The 14,863-nt window shown below is 49.4% G+C and overlaps 1 protein-coding gene across 3 annotated transcripts in view; it reads left to right on the top strand.

Annotated features, from left to right (window-relative positions):
* LRRC20 (leucine rich repeat containing 20) overlaps positions 1-14,863 on the top strand; it is a 74,811-nt gene that overhangs the window by 34,981 nt on the left and 24,967 nt on the right. For all 3 annotated transcript variants that reach the window (XM_045569344.1, XM_045569342.1, XM_045569343.1), the window contains exon 3: positions 3,225-3,374. In XM_045569344.1, the coding sequence (XP_045425300.1) occupies positions 3,225-3,374 (150 nt within the window). The remainder of the gene's footprint in view (positions 1-3,224; positions 3,375-14,863) is intronic.

Genomic DNA, 14,863 nt, shown 5'->3' with positions numbered 1-14,863 from the left:
GGGATTTGGGTAGGAATTACATTAAACAACACAGAAATTAATTTCTAAAACAAACCAACATCATTTCAATATGTTGACTTGCCATCAATGAACATGTTATATGTCTTCACATATAAATCTGTTTTTGAAAACAGATTTGTGAACTTTTCTACTTTTCGTCGTATTGGTCAGATACATTTTCCATTATGATTATCTCTATGTATTTTATAATGTTACTGTTTGGAATAGAACCTTTATATTTTATTGCTGGCCTATAGGAATACTATTGACTTGTGCATATTTATTTTTTTTAGCCACTTTGCTGAGTTCTTTTTAATTCATGTGGGTTGTCAGATGATTACTTTGGGTTTCCGAGCCTATGCAGTCATTTCATGTGGGCATAATAATCATTTTGTCTGTTTTCAATGTCTACGCTTCTATTTCATTGGCCAGAACTTTCAAGATCGTATTCAGGGATACTGGTGACTGAAGTCATCGTTATTTTGCTTTTTGTTTCAAAGGGAAAGCTTCTGCCATTCCCTTGATGTTGCTCCTGGCATGTGTGATGACATCTATCTGCTCCTACCCAAAGGGGCTGTGATAATTCAAACAACCCCTACAAAAAGCCCTGTCCAGCCCTTTGTGCATCTGACACAGAGCACCAGGGGGCTCGTTGTTTGGAAGTATTGCTCTTCCTAGAATTCCCAGCTTGCCCCAAACTCTGAGCCCAACTGCTGGTCCACTTCCAGCTCAGCCCCTCATCTCCCGCTTCTCAAAGCCTGATTTCTGGTGATTCCTTCTCCCTGGCAGGACTGGGCACTCTCCCCGCTAATGTAAGAGCTGGTGTTTGACGCTGGACGGCAGCAGGGCCAGGGTTACCTGGTGTAGCCCCTGACCAGGGTAGGCGTTGACAGCACTGCATTAATGACATCCCTGTTGCCAGACAGAGGAGCCCTGTGGCCCCTCAATCACCTGGACTGTTGCCCTTTTCCCACCTGTCCCCTGTCTTTTCTCGAACCTCCTCAGTGAGGTCACCAGAACCCCTGCCCTGCTGTCAAGCCTGCGGCACTTCTGTTACTATGCTCTGGGGGTTTTCTAGTCTAGTGGGAAAACTGACACAAAAAGGGGTTAGTACAATACGGGGTGAAGAGGCTGAGCTGCTGGAGCAACTGACTGCTTAGGGCAGTTAGAGAAGGCTTCATGGAGGAGGTGACATTTGAGCTGGGTCTTGGAGCAATAGTAGAAATTCTATGAGGCAGATGAGGGAGAAGAGCTTCAGTTATGATTATTTCCATATATTTTGTATTATTGTTGATGTTAGGAATAGGGTCTTTAAAAACTATATTTTATTTCTGGGAAATATTATAAGAATATTATTGAAGTTCGTGTAAGTATTTTGGAGCAACCTGCAAAGGCTCAGAGGCCTAGAAGAGCCTCGGCTCTTTGGGGACAGACGGGAGTTGGCTGAGAGAGACGGGGCAGTGCTGCCAGAGGCAGTGAGTGCTCCTGGGCCTCAGGGGTGTGGAGGTGACCACTGGCAACAGGGGTGACCTGGGGAGACTCCTGGAAGAGGTGGAAGGGAGCCGGCCTTGAAGCATAGAGAGGATTTGGATTGATTGGGAAGGGGAGGGTAAAGTGGGAGGGAGGAGAGAAAGAACATTTGTAGCATCCCCGCTAGGTATGTGCTGGGTGCTTTTTTTAGTCATTATTCTATTGCATGTATTTTTCCTGGCACCCCTGGTAGGTGGATGGTGATACCTGCAATCTACAGATGAGGAGACTGAGGCTCAGAGAATTTACCTGACACTTGGATGAGCTGGGCAGCCTCATTTCTGACCTTGTGCTTTCAGTGTTTCCCTGCTGCCATATGTGTATATATGCACACACACACATATGTATCAGCTTTACTGAGATATGTCACATAACACACAGTTCATCCATTTAAAGTTCAATGGTTTTGATATATTCACAGAGTCGTGAAACTATTAATGTCACCACAATCCTAGACACTTTTATTATCCCACAAAGAACCCCTCTACCCTTTAGTCATCACTACCCCATCCCCTGTGACCTAGGCAGTCACTATCTACCTTCTGTCTCTATGAATTGGCCTATTCTAGTCATTTCATATAAATGGAACTATGTGATCTGTGAGCCCTTGTGACTGGCTTCTTCTTCTTTTTTTTTTTTTTTTTAAGCGACAGGGTCTTGTTCTGTTGCTGGGGCTAGAGTGCAGTAGCATCATCACGGTTCACAGCAACCTCAAACTCCCAGGCTCCAGTGATCCTCTGCCTCAGCCTCCTGAGTAGCTGGGACTACACGTGCAGGTGCCACTGTGCCTTGCTAATTTTTCTACTTTTGGTAGAGACGGGGTCTTGCTCTGTTTCTCAGGCTGTTCTCAAACTCCTGATCTCAAATGATTCTCTCACCTTGACCTCCCTAAAGTGCTAGGATCACAGGCATGAGCTGCCACACCTGGCCTCATTTCTTTTTATTTCTGGGTAATATTACTTTTTATGGATATAGCACATTTTGCTGATCCATTCTTCAGTTGGTGGACATTTGGGTTGTTTCCATTGTCAGGCTATTGTGAGTAATGTCACCATGAACACTAATGTAACGTGTTTTTGCATAGACATATTAATATGTGTTCATTTCTCTTGGGTGTGTAGCTAGGAGTGGGGTGCTGGGTCGGATGGTAACCCTGTGTTAGGTCATGTGAAGAGCTGCCAGACTGTCGTGCACGGCGGCTTCCCAGCCGCTGCCTGTCCAAGGCTTGCCTTCAGTGTGAAAGGGCTAGGAAGAAGGTCAAACCACAAAGCCTGTATAAATTGCCTGTTTTCAAAGTAGACTATTGTGAAGTGCTCTTAAGACTGCAGCTTCGCTGTTCAGTCTTTGATCATTGCAGAGGGACTTATGGATTCTGCAGGGCCAAAGGATACCGCTATGAATGTTGGTCATCACTGTGTTGCAGACACACTACCAGCTACCAGGCTGTAGTAATAGGGGAAGGTGCTAGAATAAACCCTAAGGTTCAGGGTGCGAGGGAAGGACAGGTGTGAGTTAATGCAGATGAGGAAAGCCCCTGGAAGCAGGAGCAAAGGGTCTGAAGCCTGGTCCAGGGGAGACAGGTGGGAGGGCAACGAGGCCAGGAGGGGGATGGGGTTGGGGTCCTTGTGGGTCTGGGGCAAGTGTGTGGGCAGCTGTGGCTGATGCTCTGGTCTGTCTTTGTCCTCTGGCTGCAGACCTGGCCGAGTGCAAGCTGGTGTCTTTCCCCATTGGCATCTACAAGGTCCTGCGGAACGTCTCCGACCAGATCCACCTCATCACACTGGCTAACAACGAGCTCAAGTCTCTCACCAGCAAGTTCATGACCACATTCAGTCAGCTCCGAGGTAGGCCCTGGTCAGCTCCAGCCAAGAGGGCATGGCCATCCTGCATTCTTCAGTCTCTGACACTATCTGGGTTGTATCTCTAGAACCCATCCCTGGTCAGCTAGACCCATGAAGTCATCCCAAGGGGTAGACTTTGAAGATGGACCTGCATTCTCCCTGCAGCCTGGAAATCTCTAGGTCACTTCTGCCTCCAGCTGGCTGTGAATCAGATTGATGAAGGGTCGAGGGTGTGAGTCCTGGAGTGATTCTCTTTTTCTGAACAAGTAGTGGGGTGTTTGGGTCCTGAGGTTTAGAACTCCTCAGTCATTACTCCTCAGTAGTCTTGAACAAGCCTCCTTCTCACCCTCCAATATGGCTTTGTTCTTCTGTGTCGTTTTCCCAGTTTAGGAGTGACAGATGCCAGGGATGTTGGCATTTTCTCTACTGGATGCACACTGAACATGTGGACATGGTACCTGGCAGGGACATGGCAGGAGGCCAGCAGATGGGCCTTGTAGATTCTCCTGAAATGGCTCCTCTGGATGCATGAGCAGTTTGCACTGACCGCTGCATGCCTGCCTCCTTCACCAGAGAGCAGTCGCTCCAACCTTCTGTGAGATGTCACCGTTGCTCAGAGACCCATGGGGCAGAACTGTAGCCTGGGGACTTGTGTGTTTGCAAAATGGTGGGGCTGGAGGATTGCAGAGGGCACAGCAAGCCTAGGAGAGGTGGTTCCTGCCTTCTGGAACTCTCTATAAGGTAGGGACATGAAAAGAGTCTAAGATCTTGTTTAAAGCAACAAATACACAAAATGCTGATGGTGCATGAGGGACTTGAGCGAGCCTGTCTCATACAGCCGAATTTAGGCTGGGCAGGCTTCCTGGAGGACATGTGGGCATCGGGCAAGCCCAGAAGGGAGAGGGCGGCGTGAATTGGCAAACACGGTCCAGGGACGGGAAGTAGCTCGTACAGTGCTCAGGAGGGAGCTACGAGCAGGACCTGGAAAGGTGCAAACTGTTTCTGAGTGAAGCTCACAGAGCTCATTGCATTTGTGCCTGAAAAGCAAAAATACCTGTAATGAGGGCTGGCGGGGGGAACTAGGGCAAGGCCTGTGGATGCTTTTAAGCTGGCCTGCCTCTTCCACCTTTCTTTTCCTGGCAGCTGCTTCTTTACACAGATGGGATAGGTCCTCACAGTCAGCAGGCCCCTTGGACCAGCAGTTCTCATCCCTAGCTGAAGTCACAGCTTTTCTGCAAACGTTATTGCCTAGGCTGGATCCCAAGACCAGCTGAATCAGAAGATCTGGGTGTGGGCCTGGGCCCAGGCATTTGTTGTTACCTACACCGGTTGTTCTAAAGTGCCACAGCCATGGTGCCCTGACCATAGCTCAGGGGTTATAAACACAAGTGCCTGAGAGACTAGCTTTAAGGAATGAGTGACTCAGATTGGGCCTGCAACAGGGAGTGGTGGGGACTGTGGCAAACAAGTATATGCCCTGCCCAGCTTTAGCTGGGTATACGACAAGAGAAAATAGGCCAATGTTGTCCACTCTTCTGCTGATTTAATTGAAACTGGAAATAAGGATTTTTATGTGAATTTCCCCAGGTTTCACATAATATGAAAGCCAATAAAATACATTTGCAAGCTAGATTTCGTCCATGGGCCACCAGTTGAGAGACTCTCTTGAAAAGTATTATTAATAGCACTGCCTCTGCCATCCCATTTCATGGATGGAGAAGGAAGGTCAGGGAGGGAGAGGACTTGTCCAGGGTCTCAGACGAGTAGGTCCAGGACTAGAAACCAGGTCGTCCACCTTGCAGGCCAGGGCTTTCTTTTTAAGCCACCTGTATTAGCTCAGGAGTCCTCTACGGCTGTGTCCAGCCAATTGGGTTTGGATATTTGCTTTCCAGGGGAGGAGAGAACAATTGAAAATGGATGGTGGGGGTTGTCTGGGGCCCCCAGGAAGGACACAGGCAGGTGGGTGGTTTCTTTCGGGTACAAGGAGAGTTTTTGTGCACTCATGAGACCTTCCCTTTAGCACCTGCCATGTCCCAAACCTATTTGGAGGCAGGGGGACAAAGAAGGCTCCTCCACCAGAGGCTCTCCCCGAAGGAAGCCAGGGTTTCGGGACAGACGCATCCTCACCACTGACATATTGCTGTGCCCTTGGCATGGACAAAATGCTGGAAGGAACCACAGGGAAGAGGAATTAATACTTCCTGAGAGTGGTATGGGCAGGGGCTAGGTATGGAAGCAAGAGCTTTCAAAGGACTTGACATTTGAGGAGTGCCTTGTGGCATGAGTAAGTAGGCCCTCTCCAGGGGGCACGGAGAAAAGTGCTAGAGAAATGCCACTTACAGTGCCACACATCCGTCTCCGGCTGGCTGCGGAATTATGTTTATCAGAGCACCCTCTGGTCGAAGTCTGTTGACGGATGCTGTTTGAACTCCTTCCTTGAGGCAGCGGCTCCAGACTCCCCCACACCGCCTCGGATTACAAAGGGAAGGCCAGTGTGCCTGCTAATGGCATTTCACAGAGGCAGCTGGTCAGGGATGTGGTGGACAGTGGCGGGGAGGGGCTGAGCTGAGTGGCCGCTGGCCCTGCTTCCTGAGAGATGGCCCTGGGCCTGAGCCTTTTTTATGGTTTTTCTTTCAATTAGAAAAACCCTCTTCTTTCATGTGTGAAGAGGAGGCTTAAACAGGCTTCGCTGGGCTCTGCAAGGCCTGCTGTGTCCCCTTCTGGGTACTTGACGGAGGTGGGCTGGGGAGAGAATGCTCTGTGTCCCCCCTGCCCGCCCCGCTGTCTCAGGGCCGAGGCTCAAGGCCCCCTCAGGGCTGGGCCGTCTGTAAGAGATTCTACCCCCTTGATGTCCTTCACCCATTTCATGGAAGGAAAAAGCAAGGCCCGAGAAAGCCGAGGGCACAGGTGGAACTGGTCTGATGGCAGGTGGGACCTATGGAGAGTGGGTCCCCCCACTGTGGCTCTGGCTCTGTCCCCTCTTCTGCTGGATCCCTGTCACCCCACTTCCTCCCTAGCCACTCAGCTCTTTTTATTGAGCATACCTGGGCCTGCCAGACACCAGAGGTATACGAGACGCACCTATGGAAATAAACGAAGACCACCCACATGAGGAAAGCAAAGGCTATTTATTCTGAGTTTGCTGTGCTGGAAGGGAGTGGGCACCAGCACTGATGTTTTGGAAGAGACTCAAGGCGGGCGGCACAGTGGGACAGCTGTGTCGTAGAAATAAGGGGAGCCTTCAGGTACTCTCCGACTGGCGGCTGGTGGCAGGGGGAAGCCGCAGACTAGAAGTGGGGTGTCCTACGTGATGGTTAGGGGCTCATATTTGGTTTTCTCTGGTTGGTCCTCAGTTGGAAGCAGGGACAAAAATCAGGGACGCCATCAGTCCTGACCATTGGGACCAGGTGTTACAGGGGATATTGTTTGGCTTCCTGGATTATTGTTAGAGATACAGTCTGACTTCCTACAATGTGTAGATAGCTGCACGTTGTGGATCAGAGTTCTGTTTTTATACTTGGTCTGGTCATTGTCTGTTTGTATATTCAGCCTCTCACACCTCTGCCTTTCAGTTCAGTTCAGCAGATCGTCACAAGCATCTGTGCTGGCCTGGCCGTGGGATGCACGGGGCAGTGACACAAGAGCCCCCATTCATTGAGTGCTCAGCTCTCCCAGCTCCACGCCAAGTGTCCTCTGTGCATCGTGTCATGTAATCCCGGTAGCGCTCATGTCATGGGGGAAGGATAAGAAAACTGAGAGCCGGACGTGGCCCTGGAGGAGCCGCTGTCTGGCAGGGGAGGCGGGTGTGTGAGCAGACTTGCACCCCATGGAGTGAGGGAGGCAAGGCAGGCGTTTACCGAGCAGGCGAAGTCAATTCTGGTCGGAGTGGCTAGGGAATCAGAAAACCTCCAGGGAGAACAACTTGAAGCCGGGATTTGACAGATGAGTAGGAGATTGCCTGGTAAATAAGGGGGAGTTTCTGAAGCATCTTTCAGGAAGATGAAAGGTTGTTTGGGAAATGACTGGAAAGGTAGCACAAGATGATTAGAGCAGAGGGACTGGCTGAAGGGGGTGATCGGCCCACGCAGGGATATTTGGGAAGAGTCCTGGGAGGTGGGCGTGGGACAGGCCCTGTGGAAAAGGCAGAGGGGAGCATCCCAGCCGGGAGAAGAGCTGAGTCCAGACGGGAGGCTGGAAAGGTGGGGGAATGGGCAGAGCCTCCACGGCCAAGTGCTGAGGGAGCTTGTGCGATCCTTCAAAGCAGGCGAGCCCGCTCCCCAGGGGAGCCTGGCGTTGGGGGGGGCGCGGTGGGCAGGGAGGCAGCGCCTGGGGCTTTGGCTGGCTGAGGGCAGTTCCCGCAGGTGTGGGTGGGCTGGGAGTCGGGGGCTGCTGCGGTCATCTGGGCTGAGTGCCTCTGTGGAGACAGCTGACCCAAAGGCCCCGCAGCAGGAGAGAACGGGGCGACAGAGCTTGCCAGTCAGAGCTGGGCCCCAGAGGGCTGCTAGCTGGGCTCCGCGGGAGCCCCCGTCCCTGCAGCAGTGTGGCGGCGAGACATCCTCTGGGCCTGCAGCTTGTTTTCTGCTGTGGTTTTGAGCAGCAACAGGCGTCTTTGCCTCCTTCTGATGTTCTCCCAAGCGTGCGTGCTTTAAGCTCTCCTGACAGGGAGGTGCCAGCCAGCCAGAAGAAAGTACGGTTCCTCCTCACAGCACGGTGACCTCAGGGTCACTTCGGGAGCAGCCCTGCAGGGCATGACGCACCTCCCCAGGAGGGGCCTGTCTACAGAGCTGGCTCACCTGGGGCCCTGTTGTCCTCACCACTGGGGCCTCCAGGCAGCAGCTCCTTTGTTTGCTGCCGGAGAAAGTGGAGCAATTTTCCTCATTACCTCTGTAATCAGGACAGGTGGGAGGGAGGCACCAGGGCCTCGGCTATACCTCTGGTAACCCGGACAGTCTTCTGCTCTGAGGCCCCCTCCCCCACGTGCCTGGTGCCTGGGGGCGGGTGTGGGCAGAGGCACCGAGAAGCTAGTTTGAAGCAACTGAGTTCCCGCTGACAGGAAGACAGGGCTGGTCCCTCTGTTCCTCAGGTCACACCATCCAAGCTGCCATTGACCACGTGCGGTCAGGAGTCTCAGGAGGTATTGGAGGATGAGGAGGGGGTGTGCCAGTGGACAGTGTCTGTCAGGGACCCTGAAGGGCTTATTCCCTGGTGTTCTGGAAAGGGAGGGGATCCCCAGGCCTGACAAATATGCAAAACTGGGCAGTGAGAGAGCTGTCCTCAGACAGGCCATTGGGGTGGGTAACCCCAAAGCAGAAGGAGATGGGGGTACAGTCACAGCGTGCTCTTCTTCCCCCACTTGCTACTTTGCTTCCGCCCGCCGGGTTTACTATTCTCAGCTGATGTCGCTTAGTGGACAAAAGAGAAAAGGCTGATACAGACGTGTGCTGGGAACCAGCCAGACCTGGAAGCTTTGTAGCGGTCAGTCGGACACTGACGTCCAGTCGTGGTCTGGGGTCAGGCAGCTCTACTCTGTCAGGGCCCCCCACCACTGGAATAGTGGGGTCTGGGAGAGTTCATAACCCCTGAGTTATTCACAAAGGGCGACCTCCAACTGCTGATGATGAAAAGTTCCCGCCCGATATCGAGGTGGTGATCAGGTGATGCCTTCTGCATCAGTTTTGCCATCAATCCTCAGGGATGTCTGGACCCTAGGGTTACCTGGATGACCTCAGCAGAGCAAAGGTAAAACTCTTCGTGACCCCCTCATGCACGCTTCTGGGCAGTGGGTCAGCCCTCCCTAGCAGTGTTAAAGGCACCCACGTGTCATGGGCTTCAGCATCCTTAGGATAGAATCCCAGAAATGAGATTACCAAGGTCCAAGGACATTTTAAGGCTCTACAAGAGAGAACAGAAGAATGGCCCTGCAGAGACCAACCAACCCACAGAGCTGGACGAAATAAATTAAATTTGCTTTGGAGGACAGTTGGTAGCAGCCTGGAGAGGTAGTCCTGCCATGAAAGCAGGAGAGCATCTTCTCCATCCTGCATCTTAACAACCCCTGGCAAGCAGCAGACCTCAGCAGCCCCTCTGCCTATCTAGCCCGGGACTTGTGTGCCAGTGGGCGTGGGGAGAAGGGCACACCTGAAGCACTGGGACGGTGTGCCTCTGAGCCAACGCGGATGCGTCTGTCCTCCAGGGTCCCTATGTGACAGAGGATTCTGCAGCTTCCCTTCACTTCCCTCCTCCAAGTGCTAAGCACAGATCTCCTTTGGCCCTGCAGTTTAGACAAGATTCCATACCCACCTCTGCCTTTCTTACCCACTCCCATGTGTCTCTCTAGTTGTTCCTGCGCCTGACATACCTGCAGAGCTCTAATGTTTCATTTGAAAAAAAGTATCCATTTACTTGTTTCTTTTTGATTAGGCAATAGTTGCACAAAACACAATATTCCAAGGGTTGAAAGGATAATAGGCAAAAATGTCTCCCTTTTTCTCCTGTTCCCAGACATCCAGTTCTCTGCCCAGAGGCAGCCACCATTACCAGTTCTAGAGATATTCTATGCCTATGTAAATATAAATATATTTAATATTAGTAGCCTTGATAATGTATCACCATGGGCAAGTACTGTTGTAAGCACTAGTATGAAATTATTTAAATCTTTATAAGTCTGAAGGTGGGTACTCTTATTATCTCTTTCTCTCTTTTTTAAGTGAGGAAACTGAAGCAGAGAGAGCCTGGGTAACTTGCCTGAGGTCACACAGCAAGAAAAAAGGAGGTTGAGACTGTGGCTGCAGATCCAGAGCTGCTTTATAAACTATTCACAGGAGTAGGGGATGCGCACTGTTTTGTATTTTGGTTTTGTTAAAATATATTTGAGAAAGTTGGTACAATGAGAGCTGCCTTAGCCTTTTCATTGGGCAGAATGTTTAGTAGTTCGTTTTCATCTGCCCCAGACCCAGTTTAAAGTGTTTTCTCCCCTCTTCCCTTTATCTATCCCCAGGAGAGAGTGTGGCTTTCTGACCCCTGTGCCCTCTGACCCCTGTGGGCCACAGCTGTCTCTGTGTGGAGCTTCCTCAGCACTGAGCATGGGCCAATTTTTTGTTTTTGTTTTTCTTTTTATATATTTTAGAATATTATGGGAGTACAAATGTTTTGATTACATGTTTTGCTTTTGTACAGTTTGATCAAAGTTATAAATGTGCTCATCACCAAGGTAGCATGCATAGTACCGGTTAGGTATATATTTATCTCTCCCCTCCTCCCTCCCACGTACTTGGTTTCTGTTGAGTTTTACTACCATATACATGCACATGGCTGTTGATCAATTAGCTCCAATTTAACCGTGAGTTACATGTGGTGTTTGGTTTTCCGTTCTTGTGATACTTCGCTTAGAAGAATGGTCTCTAATTCCATCCAGGTTTTTACAAATGGTATTAGTTCACCATTTTATGGCTGAGTAGTACTCCATAGTATATATATACCACATTTTATTAATCTACTCATGGGCTGATAGGCACTTAGGTTGTTTCCACAGCTTTGCAATTGTGAATTGTGCTGTTGTAAATATTCAAGTACAGGCATATTTTTGATAAAATGACTTTTTTCCCTCTGGGTAAATGCCCAGTAGTGAGATTGCTGGATCAAATGGTAGGTCTACTTTTAGTTCTTTGAGGTATCTCCGTACTACTTTCCATAGAGGTTGTACTAGTTTGCAGTCCCACCAGCAGTATAAGAGTGTTCCTTTCTCTCTGTATCCACACCAGCATCTGTTGTTTTGGGACTTTTTGATAAAAGCCATTCTCACTGGGGTTAGGTGATTTTGGTTTTGTGGCTTTGCTTTGCATTTTGAGCATGGGCCGTTTGGAGGACACTTATTGCCCCACTTGACCATCTGGTTCTGCCTTGCCAGGGGTCCTTGCATGCAGGACCGTGACTGCTCACTGATGTGGGGTCAGAGCTGAGGTGCTGACCGATCCTCAGTGGGCAGATATTTTTGGAGATGCCACATTCTCTGGCTGATGGGCTACGTAATTACTGCAGGCCAGCTTTGTCTGTCTCCTAATGGAATCAGCAGACCTCCTGTCTCTGCTGGGGTAAATCTGAGCCTCTGAGTCAGCCTTGGCAGTGGTCCAAGATAAGGCTGTTGCAGGAAGTAATAGGAGGAACTTGGGGAAGAAGTCCATTTAACAGACACCGGAAACTACAGTTCGGTAGGTGTGATTAATAAAGAACTGTCATGACTGGGGCTGCTCTCAAGCTGGGGACAACCTTGGGAGTGGGATGAAGTGGGGTCTTCTCCCAGAACCCCTGTCCATCCCGGGAACCTAGTTTGTTTGACTTTAGCCCTGGAGCCCTTAGTTCAGCCCCCTGAGACCAGAGAGGGGGTGGTGAGACTCTGGGCAGACAGCCAGGGGGCCGAGACCCCGGGGTGAGAAACGAAGTCAGACGTGGCCCGGGCTGGGTTTGGTTGGAAGCTCAGCATGTTGGCCAACCCGGTGGCTGGACCATGGGCCACGCTTGATTCTTCCTCTGAAGTGGAAACAATAGAGCAAACCTTGAGTGCCCAGGTCAGGGCCACATAGGAGATAATAAGAACGAATGCAAAGTCATCAGCAACCTTGCTGGCAGCAGTTGGCCTCTCCAGGCCTCAGTTTCCCCATGTGAGAAATGGGGAAGCATCTACACACAGTGATTTTGTGAGGTTGGAGATAACACACATAAGGTGCCCTGTGCAGGATGTGGTGCGTGGAAGATTCTTGATGAACAACAGCTCTGATGTGGTGATGAGGTTGACACTATGGGGCCTGACTGTGTCTACAAGAGGACTCTGGCCAAGTAGTCAGGAAGATGGTCCTGTCATAGAAATCTGTCTCTACGCAGGGAGTTTCAGTAAGAACAGAGTTGCAGAGATCCCCAAGTCCAAGTCTTTGGGGATGGGGGACCCAGAAGGGAGACTCAGAAGGGAGAAGTGGCTTGTCTGACCCACCTCCAGGCAGATGTGAGGCAAGACCTCAGCTCAGCGTCCCCAGGCCCGTGGTCAGGCTCCTGTCTTGGAAGCAGGTGGTTTGGCTACTGGAAGTTTGTCTAATGCCAATGGGGCATTTTTAATTAGTTGTGTACATATACCTCACCTTACTGCACAGAGGATTTGTGGAGCTTGTGAATAAGGTGGCTTGGGTATAGCAGTGGACGCTGGTGTAGGTGAAGTCACTCAGGGACCTTGTTGGGCCATGACTTCTGAGACGTGAGCCTCGATGGTGCAGGAGAACTTGCTCTCCTGCCAGCCCCTCTCACAGGAGGGAGCAGGTCCCATTTGTATCCAGTTTGAGGCTTTTTCCTAGAATGCTTTCCTCCCATGGGGCTCAGACTTGGCCACCTGTGAGATTTACTCTGACAATTTTGATGGGATTTGGCACATAAAGCCCTAGGAGGTGGGCAAGATGGGGAATTTGACAGGGGTGAGGCATTTACTCTGGGAACCTGCTCTCGTTGCCCTTCCCTGGGGAGGGGGCCTAGAAGCAGCTCCATGGTTTGGTTCTCGCCCAAAACCTACCAGGTTTATTATAAACAACTTTGCCCTCATAAATTTGGCAACTTAGAAGAAATGGACCATTTTCTTGAAAACCACAAACTACTAAAACTCAACCAAGATGAAATGGACAATCTGAGTAGGCCTATGACCATTAAAGAAATTGAGCTTCTAAATAAAAAGATCCCAAAGAAGAAATCTCCAGGCCCAGATGGTTTCACTGGATAATTCTACCAAACTTTTAAAACAAATGTAACACCAATTTTACATAGTCTCTTCTAGAAAATAGAAGAGAAGGGCATACTTCCCAAGCCATGCTATGAGGCTGATATTACTCTGACATCAAATGCAGGCAGACAGTAAAAAAAAAAAAAAAAGAAAAAAGAAAGAAAGAGAAAAAGAAAGAAAGAAAAATAAAACTATAAGCCAATATCTGCCATGCAAAAATTCTCAGTAAAATATTAGCAATCAAATCCAGCAATGTATAAAAAGAATATATGACATGGCCAAGTGGGGTTTATCAATTATTCCAGGTGTGCAAGGCTGGTTCAGCATTTGAAAATCAATCAGTGTAATCCACCATATCAAAAAGCTAAAGAGGAATCATAAAATCATATCTGTTGACAAAGAAAAATCATTTGACAAACTGCAATAGCCATTCATGACAAAAACTTTCAGCAAACGAGGAATATGGGGGAGCTACCTCAACTTGGTAAGGAGCATCCACAAAAATCCTGCAGCTAACATGGGACTTAATGATGAAGTGCTTCCCCCTCTAAGACTGGGAACGAGGTTAGGATGTCCACTTTCACCCTGAAAGGTCTAACCATTGCAGTAGGACAAGAAAAAGAAATAAAAAGCATACAGATTAGAAATGAAGAAATAAAACTATCTCTATTTGCAGATGACATCATTGTCTACATAGAAAATCCCAAGGAATTTGCCAAAAAAAAAACCCAAGAAAACCCACAAAAAAAGGGGGAAAAAACCCCAATTCCCCTCAAAACAAAAAGTGAGTTCAGTAAGGTCTCAGTATACCCAATCAACACAAAATCGACTAGGTTATGCACACCCCTCCTAAAAAAGCTTTTCCTGGCTTGCTGTGTCACTGAGAGTAAAATCCAGCACCGTCCCAAGGTCCCTGAAGGCCTGAATAACACGATTCCAGCCTCTTCTCAACCACTTTTCATCTTTTACCTCCCACCCCAGACACATGGATCTCCTTCCTGTTCCTTTGACACACCAAGTTCTTTCCTACTTCAGGGACTTCAAGCTTGTCGCTTGCTCTGTTAGGTCTTCCCTGGGCTCTTTGCAGAGCTGGTTCCTTCCCTCTGACCTTACCTGCCTTCCTAGCAATCTGAAATAACCTTATTTCTTTTCTTGTTTATGACTTTCTCACCCCACTAGTATACAAGATTGTTAAGGGACAGATCTGGTCTGGCTTGTTGGCCATGGCTTCCTGCCACCTCGCAGTGCCTGCCCTGCGGTCGGTGCTGGGTAGTATTTGTTAAGTGCGGGCTGTTTTGGTACCAGCATCTGAGAGACTTGCCTGTAAGTCATGTGTCATAGCCACACCCACGCTCTCTTATTTTTCCCGTTTGATTCCTGCTTTCACGTTGGCTTTCAGTTTTGTTTCTGCAAAGGTCTCATGGGTCTTGTACCTCTACCAGAAGTAGTTCCTTCCGTTGGTTGAGTGTTTTTAATTTTCAAAGATTATCCTTTTCATGTTCAAGTACAAGGCTAAGCAAATAGTGGGTGCCTAGTAAATGTCTGAACTGTGTAGCACGGCCTGCCTCTCACGGCCCTCTGTCAACTCATCGTCACAGCCTGTGATGCATGGGCAGGAAGGACATTGTCTTGAGGCCACCAGAGGGGATGGGTCCAAGGACACATAAACAGTTAGAGCAGAACTGGGTCCTCGTGGTTCTTCTCCTTCACTCATTCATCACTAAATAAGCAGGGGTTT

This window comes from Lemur catta, chromosome 14, assembly GCF_020740605.2.
Source record: "Lemur catta isolate mLemCat1 chromosome 14, mLemCat1.pri, whole genome shotgun sequence".
Classification (NCBI taxonomy): Eukaryota; Metazoa; Chordata; class Mammalia; order Primates; family Lemuridae; genus Lemur; species Lemur catta.
This window is presented reverse-complemented; position numbering and strand designations above follow the sequence as displayed.